Raw genomic sequence first — 15,000 nt, forward strand, 5'->3', positions numbered from 1 at the left:
ACCTCCTGTTACACAAAGACACTTCCTGTTACACACAGACATTTCCTGTTACATCACTCTGCCTTGAGCCCATTGTCGATGCCATTGACCCTTTTTTTGATGCTTTTGTCGCTTTTATATCCACGATAAACTGGTGTTGGAACTGAAGCTTCCCTAAATTAACTGATATCCAATCAGAAGTTTGGTTCCTACCAAGGGGGTCAGATTCTCCTCGGACCGCAAACCTCCTATGGCGCCATTTTGATGCTACCAAGCCATCACCTCCCGTTAGCATCCCGTTAGCATCCCATTGACTGCCATTCATTCTGACGTCACTTTGACAGAGAATAACTTTACATCTGAAGCGTTTAAAGACTCTATTTGTCCGTTGTTTATTTCTAAAGAAACACGACAATGTATAAAAGGCTCCATTACCTTGTAGCTCACGTTATGGCTCCGTAGCAGACGTTTTTATAACAATAGGCTAACGATTGGGTCATAACCACAAGACTTCCTGTCTCATAGTAGAGGAGTTACCGTATAGTACAGGAGAAGCTCTCAGGCAGTTTGGACTTCCATCAGCTGTTTAAGTGTAATGACTAATGTTACCTATCATTGTAGTGATCAATAATGAGCCTGTGTCTATGTTATCTCCTTACATATACCTACGCTCTCCGTCTCTACTAGATTGGGAATGATTGAGATTTCTCTTGGCACAGCTACCAGAAGACTTCCAACTTTCAGACAGGTTGCTCACGTCACATCTACGTCTTCAAGCTCAGTTGGAGGCTGCTCAGTAACGCTCAGCCATCACCGGGAAAGAGACGTCACTGGTCTCCGTCCAGAGACACGGGACCTGGTGGTCCAGTTTATATATGTGTATGGTTCCTACCTGGTGTAGTGTTAGAACAGTTTGGTTCCTACCTGGTGTAGCGTTAGATCAGATTGGTTCCTACCTGGTGTAGCGTTAGAGCAGATTGGTTCCTACCTGGTGTAGCGTTAGATTAGATTGGTTCCTACCTGGTGTAGCATTAGAGCAGATTGGTTCCTACCTGGTGTAGCGTTAGAGCAGATTGGTTCCTACCTGGTGTAGCGTTAGAACAGATTGGTTCCTACCTGGTTCAGCGTTAGAACACTTTGGTTCCTACCTGTTTGGTTCCTACCTGGTGCAGCGTTAGAACACTTTGGTTCCTACCTGTTTGGTTCCTACCTGGTGCAGCGTTAGAACACTTTGGTTCCTACCTGTTTGGTTCCTACCTGGTGCAGCAGGTTGTGAGAGCGGATCTCCAGCGCCTGGATCTTTGCCAGCAGCTTCATGTCCTCCACCTCGTAGTCAGGGACGATCTTAAAGCCGTACTCGTCGTGATCTCTGAGGACAACAACAATAAACAATCAATATATAAAACTTTATTGCAGACACAGGTCCATATAACACATAATACAGTATACACAGTATAAAAAGGAGATACAAATATATATATATATATATATATATATATATATATATATATATATATATATATATATATATATATATATATATATACAGGCTATTGCACCAATGCCGTCTTAACCTAGAAGTGTAACAGCTTTTCAGAGGGCTGACCAGAGCTTCAATTATGTGGTTCTCTGACTTGTCCAGGCGACACATAAAACTAAATATCAGTTGTCTTAAGAGTGCCTCACAGGTTGGCACTCTAGTGGACACAAACAAATGACTGGCACTATGCCATCTAGTCAGAGGAACCAGAGGAACCAGTCAGAGGAACCAGAGGAACCAGTCAGAGGAACCAGTCAGAGGAACCAGTCAGAGGAACCAGTCAGAGGAACCAGAGGAACCAGTCAGAGGAACCAGAGGAACCAGAGGAACCAGTCAGAGGAACCTGTCAGAGGAACCAGTCAGAGGAACTTGTCAGAGGAACCAGAGGAACCAGTCAGAGGAACCAGTCAGAGGAACCAGTCAGAGGAACCAGTCAGAGGAACCAGAGGAACCTGTCAGAGGAACCTGTCAGAGGAGCCAGTCAGAGGAACCTGTCAGAGGAACCAGTCAGAGGAACCAGTCAGAGGAAGCTGTCAGAGGAACCTGTCAGAGGAACCAGTCAGAGGAACCAGTCAGAGGAACCTGTCAAAGGAACCAGTCAGAGGAACTTGTCAGAGGAACCAGAGGAACCAGAGGAACCAGTCAGAGGAACCAGAGGAACCAGTCATACCTCTTTTCCACCAATGCTAACCAGGTGCTGGTTCTGGGCTGGTGCTTATGCCAGTTCGGTGCTGGTTCTACTCGCCAATTATCTAAGAACCAGCTCGATTTTCCACAGACTAGAGCCAGAGTAGGGCTACGTCACAACGTCACTGCATGCACCACCGTTGTCATAGCAACGCGTCATGACAATCACAACAACAATGGAGGACTACATACCGATACTGTCTCTCGAACAGCTCTTCGTGACCGCTACGGACAGAGGATACGTTCAAGGAGAAAGGTAATTATCTTGCATGTTTTGACTGTTGTTATATTTATTTGCTGGCTTGCGATGGCAACATCACTGTTAACTCAGGCTACTGCTCGTAGTTCAACTTCAAGTAGCTAGTGTATTGTCATGTACTCAGAAAGGGAATTATAAGTAATGAAATGAATGTTGCGTGTTTAACACTGTTGGGGGTGAACAGAAAAAAAGCCTGTCGGACGCTAAAATGTCCCGGTTTACGACCACTGTGACATTGTCCCGATCATTAACTAAACCCACGTAGAAAGACTCATAACGTGTTCAGTGTATGATTTTAACAATGTGTGTGTGTGTGTGTGTCAGTCAATCGTAGCGGTCTCCATCCATCCATCCATCTTCATCCGCTTATCCGGGTCGGGTCGCGGTCGTAGCGGTCTGCGTCTGCATAATCTGTGCAACCAGCATTACGATGTATATTTGTCTACATTTGTATTCTGCAACGCCTCTTCTCATCTGTCTCGTTTTTAACGGTTAGAATATATCGCTAGCCAGGGACGTGCATGTACAAAAAAAGGCTTAATATTTAATAATTATTTATATGAAATTTAAACAAAAACACTGAATCTATTAACACAACTCGGACTACCTTACTAATTTCATATTTCCCTTACGCAATTGTTTAATCGTTTTAATAATCAGTTCACACTTTGTAGTGTTCATCAGGTTCATCACACACAGCAAAGGAAACTCTGCCGCAATGTGCATGTTTTCTGTGCTACTAGTTTCAAGTATATTTTAAGAAGAAGTGACTGGACCAAGGAGAGACATAGTTTCACTAAGATTTTTTTTTACTTTGCAATCTTTTTTCTAAAAAAATCTCAACATCTTCACACTAAACTGAAAAAGGCTGTTGCTGCAATTTTGTTAATTTTACAGGAAAAAACACAGTATTATTATTGTTGGATGTAATACTGTACAATACCATAGCCTACCTGTAAACAAACCTAATGATACAGTATTTTTATTTTTGCAGATTGTTTTATGGCTGAGGGCAAGGCGGAGGAGGACACATGTTGTTTGGGCATACCACCGATCACACTACTGGTGGGACACAGTTGTGCCAGATTTCACCCCAACACAGTTTGTTCAAAACTTTCGAATGTCCCGGGAGTCTTTGGAATATATATGCGATCAGGTCAGGCATCTCATGGGCAGTAGGAACACAAATTACCGTATGTCTGTTCCAGTGAAAAAATGTGTAGCAATTGCTCTCTGGAAGCTGGCTACCAGCATTGAGTATAGGACCATTCGCCACCTTTTTTGGGGGTAGGTCTAAGCACAGTGTTCAACTGTGTTCAGGATTTCTGCGACTCGGTCATAAGGGTTTTGCTCCCTATACACATCACCACTCCAGATGCTGCTAAGCTGGTTGAAATTGCCACCTTCTTCCATAACCGCTGGAGAATACCACAGTGTGTTGGTGCAATAGATGGAAGCCACATCCCAATCATTGCACCCGACGAGTTTCCCCGTGACTATTTCAACAGAAAAGGGTGGCACTCGATTATATTGCAAGGAGTTGTGGATGGCAGAGGCCTGTTTTTGGGATGTGTGTGTGGGCTATGCAGGGAGTGTGCATGACGCAAGAGTGCTAAGGCAATCACATTTATGGGAGCAACTAAGTGATGGGGAATTACTTGGACAAAACAAAAGGATCATCTTTGGCATTAATGTTGGACACTACCTTATTGGTGACCCCGCTTACCCAATGCAGAATTGGCTTATGAAGCCCTTCTCCGACACTGGAAGACTGTCACCTGTAACACACCTATAATTACCGTTTGAGCAGAGGTTGTAGAGATGGCTTTTGGAAGGTTAAAGGGCCGTTATAGATGTCTCCTCAAAAGAAATGACTGCAAGCTGGAGCTCAGCAAGAAAACGCTGTTGACCTGCTGTGTGCTTCATAATATTTGTGAAGAGCATGGTGACAATTTCATTGTGGAGCATGTGGACAGGGAGGCAAACCTTCAACCTCCAGGTCAGGCATTACCTGAGCATGGTGAGCCAGAAGGGGCAGATATTAGAGCAGCCTTAATAAAGTATTTCAGTAGAGAGGAGTGATTGTTTTTACAGTGATTGTTGTACATCATTACTGCCAGTTTCTACCTGTTTCCTTCAACATTATCTCTAAAATGCATCTGACAGAAAAAAGGCATTCAAAATACATATTTCATGGTGTTAATTTGATTACACTTTGTCTATTTGCGCCTGTATATTTTTTCTAAATGCACCAAAAGTTGGCAGTAGTAAATGCCTTATTTGCATATTTAGACATGAGAAATTTCAGAAAACTTGTAATACAAAAAAAAGAATTGATTAATCAACTGGCAAAGTTTCATGTGTTCAATGTTTTTACCTGTTTTGTGTTACATGTATCTGTTGATTATCCCTGTAATTTTGGATAGGTAGTTAATGTGGAATACATTATATCTTTTAACTGGTTGTTCCTGTGTGTGTGAGGTGTGTTTGCACGGCACGTTCACATATTCAAAACTGTTGTTTATGTATATGTATTAATATCCAGTCTGGTATTGTATTATCCGACTTGTTGGAATAGAGAAGGTTGAGAATGTTGTTAAATATAAAAAAACATTTGTTTATTGGCATAAACAATCAAATAATAATAAATAAATAACATGTTAATTAAATTAAAACCTAGTCTATTTTTTTGCTTGCGCCCCATGAGCCCAAGCAGAGCACTTGTGTCTGCCTCCATCTTTGCTGTCATGTCCTTGTTGAGCTACAAGAACTTATCATCAGCCTTCTCCATGTACTCCAACAGCTCCTCATTTTCACGCTGTCTTTTTCCTGTGCAGAAAACAAACAAAACCAAAATGTGTGATTAGATGGCAATGTCAAACTATCTATATACCTGTGTACTACTAGTTCAAGTCCACACATTACTGCAGATAAGCTTCAGTTTGTTTTATATTGGCTGCCATCATTTAATCTAACAATTTATCTGCAAACAAAGCGCCTGCATGTTGACCATAGTTGACCTACCTATGGTTTCAATAGGACATACTAACCCTTCATTGTGGGACTATGTTAAATGATTGTTGGACAAAATGTAAGCTATGAGGCTATGTAGAACATGTAAACATTAAGGAAACGCTTAATACATAGCACAAAATAGCTTACCCCGTCTGGCTTGCCGTGATGACACGGAGGCAGAGCTGCAATCGTGTGGTGGTGGCGGTGGTGGTAGCTCCGTGTCATCATCAACATCCCCTTCCTCACCAGTGACTGACAACTCTATAAACAACCAAAACAGGGAGCAGGTTTGGTTTATAAAGCTTATTCATGACATACTTTTCACAATAAGACCTGAGTCACCTTTATGAAACATCCCTCTTTTTCTTTTGCCTAAAAAAACATGAGGTGATTTAGCTGTTAAGTGTCATAAATAAAAAATCTTCAAATTCAATTCTCATAACAGTAAATAAAAGCGGTTGTGTGTTTGCTCCTCCTAATCCTCCCCTGATGTAAGCTGAAGACTGCATACAGAGCTTTTCTTATTTTATCAGTGAGCAAACCTCCCTGCTGAATGTTAGTTTGGCTTTTAAAAGTGTTGCACAAACAGGACATTTTGTTGGTGAATAACAGTCAATAATAATAATTAAAAATAATCAAAATCTGATGCATGGACTAAATAGTTGATGAGTACAAAAGTCAAAAAGTAATGTTACCTGAAAACAGCGTGTAGTTTGTTTTTAGCATCTCACATCACACTTTCAGTCACTATAACAGCACTACTACGGTCAGAAACATTGTGCCAAAACATGAACAATAACGTCGCTGTCAACGGGCTTATGTTAGCTAACTAGCTACCAACCGTTAAACGGTTTTAAAACAGTAACGTTAGTACAGCGTTAACGTTTAGCTACTGTAACCAGCTACGTTTGCTAGCGGTAGCTTGCTACACTTTGCTTGTCGTCACCTAACTAATGTTAACAATGCGAACATAACATTGAAACAAGACATAGCTGGACACACAGTTAAAGAAAATACATGATTGACATTGAAACATATGAAATATAAGACCCACCTGAAGCACTGGAATTTTCTGCTTCTCCTCCGTTCACCAACGCCTCTAACAAGGCTGTAGCGGAGTTAAGTGCCCCGCTGGTTTGGCATGCCGGTCGGTCACCAAGTATGGAGTCCAGGACGTCGAAATATGGGGATCTTCTTTGCCGACCGCTGCTACCACTTCGCCCAAGCTCCTTTTTTTGGTCCCGATAATCTTTTTTTAATTTTTTTATTTTGTTTATCAGTTGTTCTACACTCCTCTGGTAACCTGCTATAAACATCTCATTCTGTAGCCTTTTCAAAGACGGGTTTTGTCCGCACAGCTCCATCCAATTTACTTTGAATTTCTGTGGAGGACCACAAAGCCAGCAGACAGTTGGCTTCCTCCACAGACCACGGTTGTTTGGGTTTTCCGTCCATGTCCAAAGCTAATGTTAACAGCTGTCTATGGTTAACAGCTGACCGGTGTTTTCAAAATGGCGTCCGAAGTTTTTGTTTTCGAACGTCACGACACCTGACATAACCGGTTCTTATCTCTAGACCAGCGCAAAGTTGGTGCTGAGTTGGAACCTGTTTTCTTGGCCCAGAGCGAGGTTTTTTTGTGTGGAAAAGCAAAGAACCGGTTCGATTTTGGCACTGACTCCGAACCAGCACCAGAACTGCCTTGGTGGAAAAGACATATCAGAGGAACCAGTCAGAAGAACCAGAGGAACCTGTCAGAGGAACCAGTCAGAGGAACCAGTCAGAAGAACCAGAGGAACCAGTCAGAGGAACCAGAGGAACCAGTCAGAGGAACCAGTCAGAAGAACCAGAGGAACCTGTCAGAGGAACCAGTCAGAGGAACCAGTCAGAGGAACCAGTCAGAGGAACCAGAGGAACCAGTCAGAGGAACCAGTCAGAGGAACCAGTCAGAGGAACCAGAGGAACCTGTCAGAGGAACCAGAGGAACCAGTCAGAAGAACCAGAGGAACCTGTCAGAGGAACCAGTCAGAGGAATCAGTCAGAGGAACCAGTCAGAGGAACCAGAGGAACCTGTCAGAGGAACCAGTCAGAGGAACCAGTCAGAGGAACCAGAGGAACCTGTCAGAGGAACCAGTCAGAGGAACCAGTCAGAAGAACCAGAGGAACCTGTCAGAGGAACCAGTCAGAGGAACCAGTCAGAGGAACCAGTCAGAGGAACCAGTCAGAGGAACCAGTCAGAGGAACCAGAGGAACCAGTCAGAGGAACCAGAGGAACCAGTCAGAGGAACCAGAGGAACCAGTCAGAAGAACCAGAGGAACCTGTCAGAGGAACCAGTCAGAGGAACCAGTCAGAAGAACCAGAGGAACCAGTCAGAGGAACCAGAGGAACCAGTCAGAAGAACCAGAGGAACCAGTCAGAGGAACCAGTCAGAGGAACCAGAGGAACCTGTCAGAGGAACCAGTCAGAGGAACCAGTCAGAGGAAAAGGTCTCTCCAGTAACCAGACCAGAGCAGTCACACAGCGAGTCTCCGTGTGTAGAAGTACTAAAAAATAAAAGTGTTTATTTGGGTTATTTAATGACATCAGATGGTCTAGTCATGCAGTCAGGTGGTTTTTTAGCATCAAATGTATTTGATGATGCCGTTAGCATTAAAATTAATGTCAGAAAAAGAGACACAGTCGTCACAAAAAGCGTAAATAATGTTGAAAAAGCAAGTTTTTGTCTCTTTTTTTGACATTTTTGACACTTTCTTGTAAGTTTTTGATGCTTTTGCGACATTAGAGCTCCCTGTGTGACATGAATGCGGCATTAGATCGCCATGGTTACCTTGCCATGTTGAGCTTGACGACGCTCTTCAACTCTCCTTTCAGAGCGTCCTCGATCAGCTTCTGGACGGCCCCCCGCTGGACCGGATCCAGAGGTTTGAGCTCCTGCAGCTGCCGCAGGACGCCCAGGTAACGGCTCTCCACCTGGCAGTTACTGGCCTCCAGGTAGGAACACTGCAGCCAATCAGAGGGAAGCACAACCAATCAGAGGGACACAGACAGCAAATCAGAGGGGGACACAGCCAATCAGAGGGACACACAACCAGTCAGAGGGACACAGACAGCAAATCAGAGGGACACACATATAATATATCATCTTAAAAGGTTCTGGCATTTCTAAGCCATGTTTAAAGAGAACTATAGACCCACCTTCACCATCAGACTCTTCTGCTGCTCTGAACTGGTCCTCCAGAGTCGGGTCAGCTGGAAGATCTCAGAGTTCAGGAACTGGTTCTGAGTTTTATACGCCTCAATATCATCCTGGAGGAATACATATTATTAATATCATCATCATAAACATCATCCTGAAGAACTACAAGAGAAACATCTTAAATATTATCTGAAGAACTACAAGAGTAGTTACCTGGATGTAACTCCAGTTCTATGAGTATATGCTCCGCCCTCTAACGGGCTTCGCTATTGGTTAACCCTCTCGAGGCTCCGCCTTGGCACCCTGAAAAAATATTTCTGCACTCACCGTCCCAATCAGGGGGTAGCATCCTAATGCACCCGCCCCCTATAAAGCCCCAGTACATGCGTTGCTCGTCTCCCTTTGAAACTCAGCAACAACATAAAGGACCAGCTGGGCTTGTAGTTAGAGGGCGGAGCACATACTCTAAGGTTGATGCAGAGGGCATGAGCTTGGGTCGAGGTCCCTGGTCTTGCACCAGCCTGCAAACCCCTGCCAACGTGCTGTGTAGGCCCTGGAGGTGGATGGAGCTAGGCCTGCACGATTCGGGCAAAAATATGAATCACGATTTTTTAGCTTAGAATTGATATCACGATTCTCTGCCACGATTTCTTTTTCACAAATTGTAATGTTTATTCAACACATGAACCACGACAAAACAAAACTATTTGGCAACACTAAACATAGATCTGTTTTGACTCCTAGAGCACATTGATCATCACCACCAGCCTGTAAACACCGAGGCTTCAGTGAAGAGAAGGGAGAGCACTGCAGCGCTTTAAAACCTTTTTTATACAGTCTGTTTTTTAAATAAAAAAAAAAAAATCAAACTTATTTAAAAATTAAATCGTGAACAGGGTGAATCGAGATCGCGATTTTATAACGATTAATCGTGCGGGCCTAGATGGAGCACGTGCGTTCTGCCTCCAGCTGATGCCTGAGGCATGAAAAACAATCAGTTCTTAGTCGAAGCCATAACTATGCGACACCCTGATGGGGATAAAAAAAATATAATGGCAGAGACGAGCAACGCATGTACTGGGGCTTTATAGGGGGCGGGTGCATTAGGATGCTACCCCCTGATTGGGCGGTGAGTGCAGAAATATTTTTTCAGGGTGCCAAGGCGGAGCCTCGAGAGGGTTAACCAATAGCGAAGCCCGTTAGAGGGCGGAGCATATACGAAATAGAACATATTAAATAATATCTGAAGAACTACAAGAGAAACATTAAATATTAAATATTATCAATCAATCAATCTACATTTATTGATATAGCACTTTACAGCAACCAGCAGGTATCCAAAGTGCTTCACATCAGGAACCAAGTATGAAACAACATATCATACAATAAAATAGAAAGAATGAAACATATAACATAGTAAAATCAGAAAAGGTGACATAGAAACAGGAGGAGGAGACCACGACTACGTATTCAAAGCCAGTCTAAACTAATAGGTTTTGAGTTTGGACCTAAAAAGAGCTCCATCTGTAACAGTGTGAATATCAGGAGGTAAGTTGTTCCAGAGTCTCGGGGCAGATCACCCTCCGTTGGGACTCCTAAAACCAGCTGATTTGAGGACCGTAAAGACCGGTTGTGCTCACGCAGGGTTAAAATCTCAGACAGATACTCCGGGGCCAGGCCATTTAAGGCCTTGAAAACAAACAGTAAGATCTTAAAATCTATTCTAAAGCCCAGGGAGCTGATGGAGGGCGTAGAGAACGGGGGGATGTGTGAGCGTCTACATGTATTTGTTAGAAAGCGAGCAGCAGCATGTTGTACCAGTTGAAGGCGTGAGATGGAGGTCTGGGTCAGACCAACAGAGAGAGCATTACAGTAATCCAGCCCTGAACTAATGAAAGCATGAATAGCCTTTTCTAGATCGTGCCCGTTAAGGTTTAACTTCAGCCAGGAGACGAAGCTGGAGAAAGCTCATTCTAACAACATTACTGATCTGCTTGTCAGATTTCATGCTGCAATCAAAAGAAACGCCCAAATGTCTGACAGCTGACCTAGTGTAAGATGCCAGAGCTCCCAGGTTCAGAGCAGGACCATTTTGTGTGCCTGAATACTGAAAATAATACTCAGTTCTATCTTCGTCCAAATTAAGAAGGTTTTGTGAAAGCCACAACTTAATATCATTAATACAACTAAGCAGGGAGTTTAGTGCAACACTGTCATTTGCTTTCATAGGCAAATACATTTTCAAATCATCTGCATAACAATGAAATGTTATCTGAAGAACATATTATATATTATATATAGAACTGTAAGAGAATAGTGAAGTTATGTCTTTGACTTCCAGAACCTGACCTGTTGATCTCTGTCTTTAATCTTGAGATTCAGATGAAATGATTTAATGCTGCGTTCCAGGCATCCGTAATTCGTGTTTTCACGACCTTCTCCCCGTGAAAGCGCCCTGGAACGGCAGTCAAACCCGTAACTTACTACTCGTGACCTCGTACCAGATCGTTGTCCCAGTTACACACACATCAACAACAATGGCGCCCCCTGTTGATGCTGTACAGACGCCGGTGGTGAACGGTGAGAAATATAAATAAATAGACATAAATAGGTAACATAAAGTAATTCCGCATATTTTAATCAAAACAGGACACATATGATTGTGTACTACTACAGGTTATGTTTATTAAATGAAGCCCAAAATATGTCACCAACTACAAATCGCTAGTATCAGCTAGCGCTAGCTAACGTCAACGGTAGGTAGCAGTTAGCTAACGTCAGCGTAGCCACTAGCTAACGTTAACGTTAGGTAGCCTAACCTGAACCCTGGACCACTACCAAGTCCTGATTTGAAGTCGTAAGTTACGGGCTAAAAATTGTGTCTGGAACGCAGCATAATATCCAGATGAAGCAACATTTCACCTTCAGGTTCTCGATCTCCTGCTGAAGCTGTCTGAAGGTCTGAGAGTCCAGACCGCCGCCGGAGGACATACAGGAGGTCACCTGATCCGCCAGCTTTATGATCACCTGACAGGAAACACCATCATCATAAACATCATAGTCTCTTATAGCCAGACCCTCCTCCACAGCTCTGTGGAGGAGGGTCTGGCTAGGCCACACAGCATTCCTGGATGGGAGGACAACCTGCTCTGGTTGAAGGTGCACTATGAGTTCCTGCACGGTTTCAGCGTGATTTCATTTTTGTCTGAAACGGTAGTCATCTCGGTCTCGGGAGACAACACAGGGGTCGTACACGTCAAACAGACACTAGAGGCACAGGCTGGGCACCAAAATACAACAAACCACGTTCCAGCCAATCACCGACAAGATGGTTGGGGGAGGGGGTGGGGCTTAGTGACAGTTAGTCATGAATAAGGGTGTCACCGAAATTAAGTCACAATCTCGAATATCAAATTAAAAAATGTAATCGTTGATGCTGCGACGCCCCCATGTTACGTCTGGGCGGTAACAGTCGACCTCCTGTAACCTAGCTACAGCCAGTCAGAAGTTACCATGGCAACTGCAGATGCTGGAGACCCATTGACAGAACTTGAGCCCCCTCCTCTTTAACTGAAGTCGCCAGTGTGAAGTATTTTGGATTTCCAGTGAGTTATGTTGACAACGTTGGAAGCTTTGCTATGTGCGAGTACCATATTCTGTGTTTACCATCGCACGTTAGCCTAGCAGCTAGCAGCTAGCGGAGTTTCCTTCTGCTTATAGCTTTATCCCAACTAAACCGCACGGTTGAATTTCAGCCTGCCTGCACGTGTTGTAGCCTAAACAGAGCAGCTGATATTGGTGATATTAGAGAGAGCCTCTCTGCTCTCTGTCTACTCAGCTGCTGTGCTGGCTCGATGGTGTTTAAGCCCCCAACTAAGGCTTCCAGGCAGCGCTGCGACCGTCGTCTTCAACCATAACCATTGCCTTATCCTGGCGTCTTCCAGGCAGCGCTGCCTGGAAGACGACGCTGAGGGCTTCGAACACCAAACACCGTGAGCTGAGCGTCTGCCCTCAAGATTGTAGATAAACTTTTTTTTCTATTTACTTTATTGACAAATTGTCAAGTTTCCAACTGACTGAAGATATATATAGTTACTGTTACATTATGTTGTTATAAATGTTTTAAATTTCACAATGTAGTGTAGTGTGTATATATATATATATATATATATATATATATATATATATATATATATATATATATATTAGGGCTGTCAAACGATTACAATTTTTTAATCGCGATTAATCACATGTTTTATCACAATTAAAATTGTATTATTTAGCATTTCAGAACAGTTTTTAAGTCCATATTAACAATGAAAGCCGTTCTCACCAGAGGATCTTAACTGGGAATCAAATGAATGCAAAGAAAGTGACTTTATGAACTTGACTATTATTTATTTACTGTAAACAAATGTGTGACTCTGTCATTATTGCACAATTCCTCCAAGTCCCTAACTAACTGAGATGTAACACTAACACTGCTTATACAGTACAAACAAAATGGTCCAAAAACCAGATGCCACAGCAGGACATTTAACCTTTACATTTGTAACAAGGGATTGAGAACAATTGACTGAGATGTAACACTAACAACCACCGTTAAGGCAAACGAGTGTAAAGTCCAGCCAGAGTCCATCTAGTGTTTAGTAACTCCTTCGTTTAGTAAGTCCTGCGTTTGGACTCTGCAGCAGTTCCAGTGTGGCTGCTTTCTCCGTGTCCTACAGGCTGTGTGGGGCTGCTGTCCCCCCCGACGGCCATGAGACAGGTCAGAACATGACAACCGTAGTACGTCTTTAAGACCCGAGTCCTCTACGATGCTGACAGGTCTGCAGTTAGTTGCCAGCCGTTTCACAAGAGCTGTAGTCATTTTTTGGGTATTTGGTTTCATCCACAGGTCGGCTAGTAGCACTCTCCAAAATACTGCTTTAGCCTGAGCCCGCTAGCATCAACCTGCGTCACGTTAATATGCTTAGCTCGTGCTTTGTGATTTACTCAACGTGCATATGGCTTTGACTTGTCTACGAGCCATCCGGGAGTTGTTTAAAAGAAAAGCGCCATCAGAAGTGTGTTGCTGCTGTCTTTCTCCGTGCCGGCAGCCTGCCTGCATTCTGCAGCAGAAGATGTGTTATGAAGTACGGCAGCACCAAAGGGTCAAAATAGTAGCCGTCAGGCACGACGCAAAGCCGAGGGACGTGGAAAATAAATTAATCACATGCCGGCATGAGATTAATGCGATAAAAAAAAAATAATCGCATTGTGTCGGCCCTTAATCACATCGCGACTAACGCGTTAACGCTGACGCCCTAATATATATATATATATATATATATATATATATATATATATATATATATATATATATATATATATACACTAGGGCTGTCAATCGATTAAAAACTTTAATCTAATTAATTACATACTCTGTGATTAATTAATCTAAATTAATCTCATACATAATTAACGGTGCCTGAACCGAGACTTTTTAAGAAAGTAAAAAAAGAAAAGAAATAAAAAGGTATAAACAACAGTTGGTGACATTAAAGAACGGCTTGTTTATTGCTAAGGCCATATGGTCAACATTAAATGATTAATAATAATGTATAACAATAACAATAACTTATTTCACTAGTAAACTGCTGTTGAACGACAAAAACAACCACCAGATGGAAAAGGACATTTACAATAACTTCAAATGCACCACGAGGCTGTAGTTTACCAGTTTCATTGAACGCACCGTCTGTGTTGTTTCTCCGACGGCAGCTGCAGATTGTTACATCCCGGTGTTGAATCCTCTACAGTAAAACACAGTCACACTTTACACCGTTTAGTGTTAGCTGTCAGCATTTAACCCTGTTTAATCCAGCTACTAGCTAGTGGTAGGCTAACGTTAGCTGCTGTCGAGTATAGTGTTAACTAGCTAGCGGTAGGCTAACGTTAGCTGCTGTTGAGTATAGTGTTAACTAGCTAGCGGTAGGCTAACGTTAGCTGCTGTCGAGTATAGTGTTAACTAGCTAGCGGTAGGCTAACGTTAGCTGCTGTTGAGTATAGTGTTAACTAGCTAGCGGTAGGCTAACGTTAGCTGCTGTTGAGTATAGTGTTAACTAGCATCATGTGCAGCGGTGTTTGTGTTTCAGAGCATCAGAGAGAAGAGCAGACATATCAGTGGCACCAGATTTCAGTAGCCAGGGTTGGCAGGAAGAAGATTTTTACAAGTAAATGTTCCAGTTAATGATCCAGGCAGAACATTCTCGTCTCCCTCCTTCATTTTACAGTCCAATGGTGCTAGAACGGCTCCGGGTCAAACCTCAATATGGAATGGATTA

General features: G+C 43.0%; 1 protein-coding gene across 6 annotated transcripts in view; it reads right to left on the reverse strand.

The window, feature by feature from the left end:
- Window positions 1-15,000, reverse strand: part of tbc1d2 (TBC1 domain family, member 2) — a 39,729-nt gene that overhangs the window by 6,339 nt on the left and 18,390 nt on the right. For all 6 annotated transcript variants that reach the window (XM_078244416.1, XM_078244417.1, XM_078244414.1 and 3 more), the window contains 4 exons: window positions 11,597-11,701; window positions 8,674-8,784; window positions 8,306-8,478; window positions 1,237-1,348 (listed from right to left, as the gene is read on the reverse strand). In XM_078244416.1, coding sequence (XP_078100542.1) covers window positions 1,237-1,348; window positions 8,306-8,478; window positions 8,674-8,784; window positions 11,597-11,701 — 501 coding nt within the window. The remainder of the gene's footprint in view (window positions 1-1,236; window positions 1,349-8,305; window positions 8,479-8,673; window positions 8,785-11,596; window positions 11,702-15,000) is intronic.

This window comes from Sander vitreus, unplaced genomic scaffold (assembly GCF_031162955.1).
Source record: "Sander vitreus isolate 19-12246 unplaced genomic scaffold, sanVit1 ctg234_0, whole genome shotgun sequence".
Taxonomy (NCBI): domain Eukaryota; kingdom Metazoa; phylum Chordata; class Actinopteri; order Perciformes; family Percidae; genus Sander; species Sander vitreus.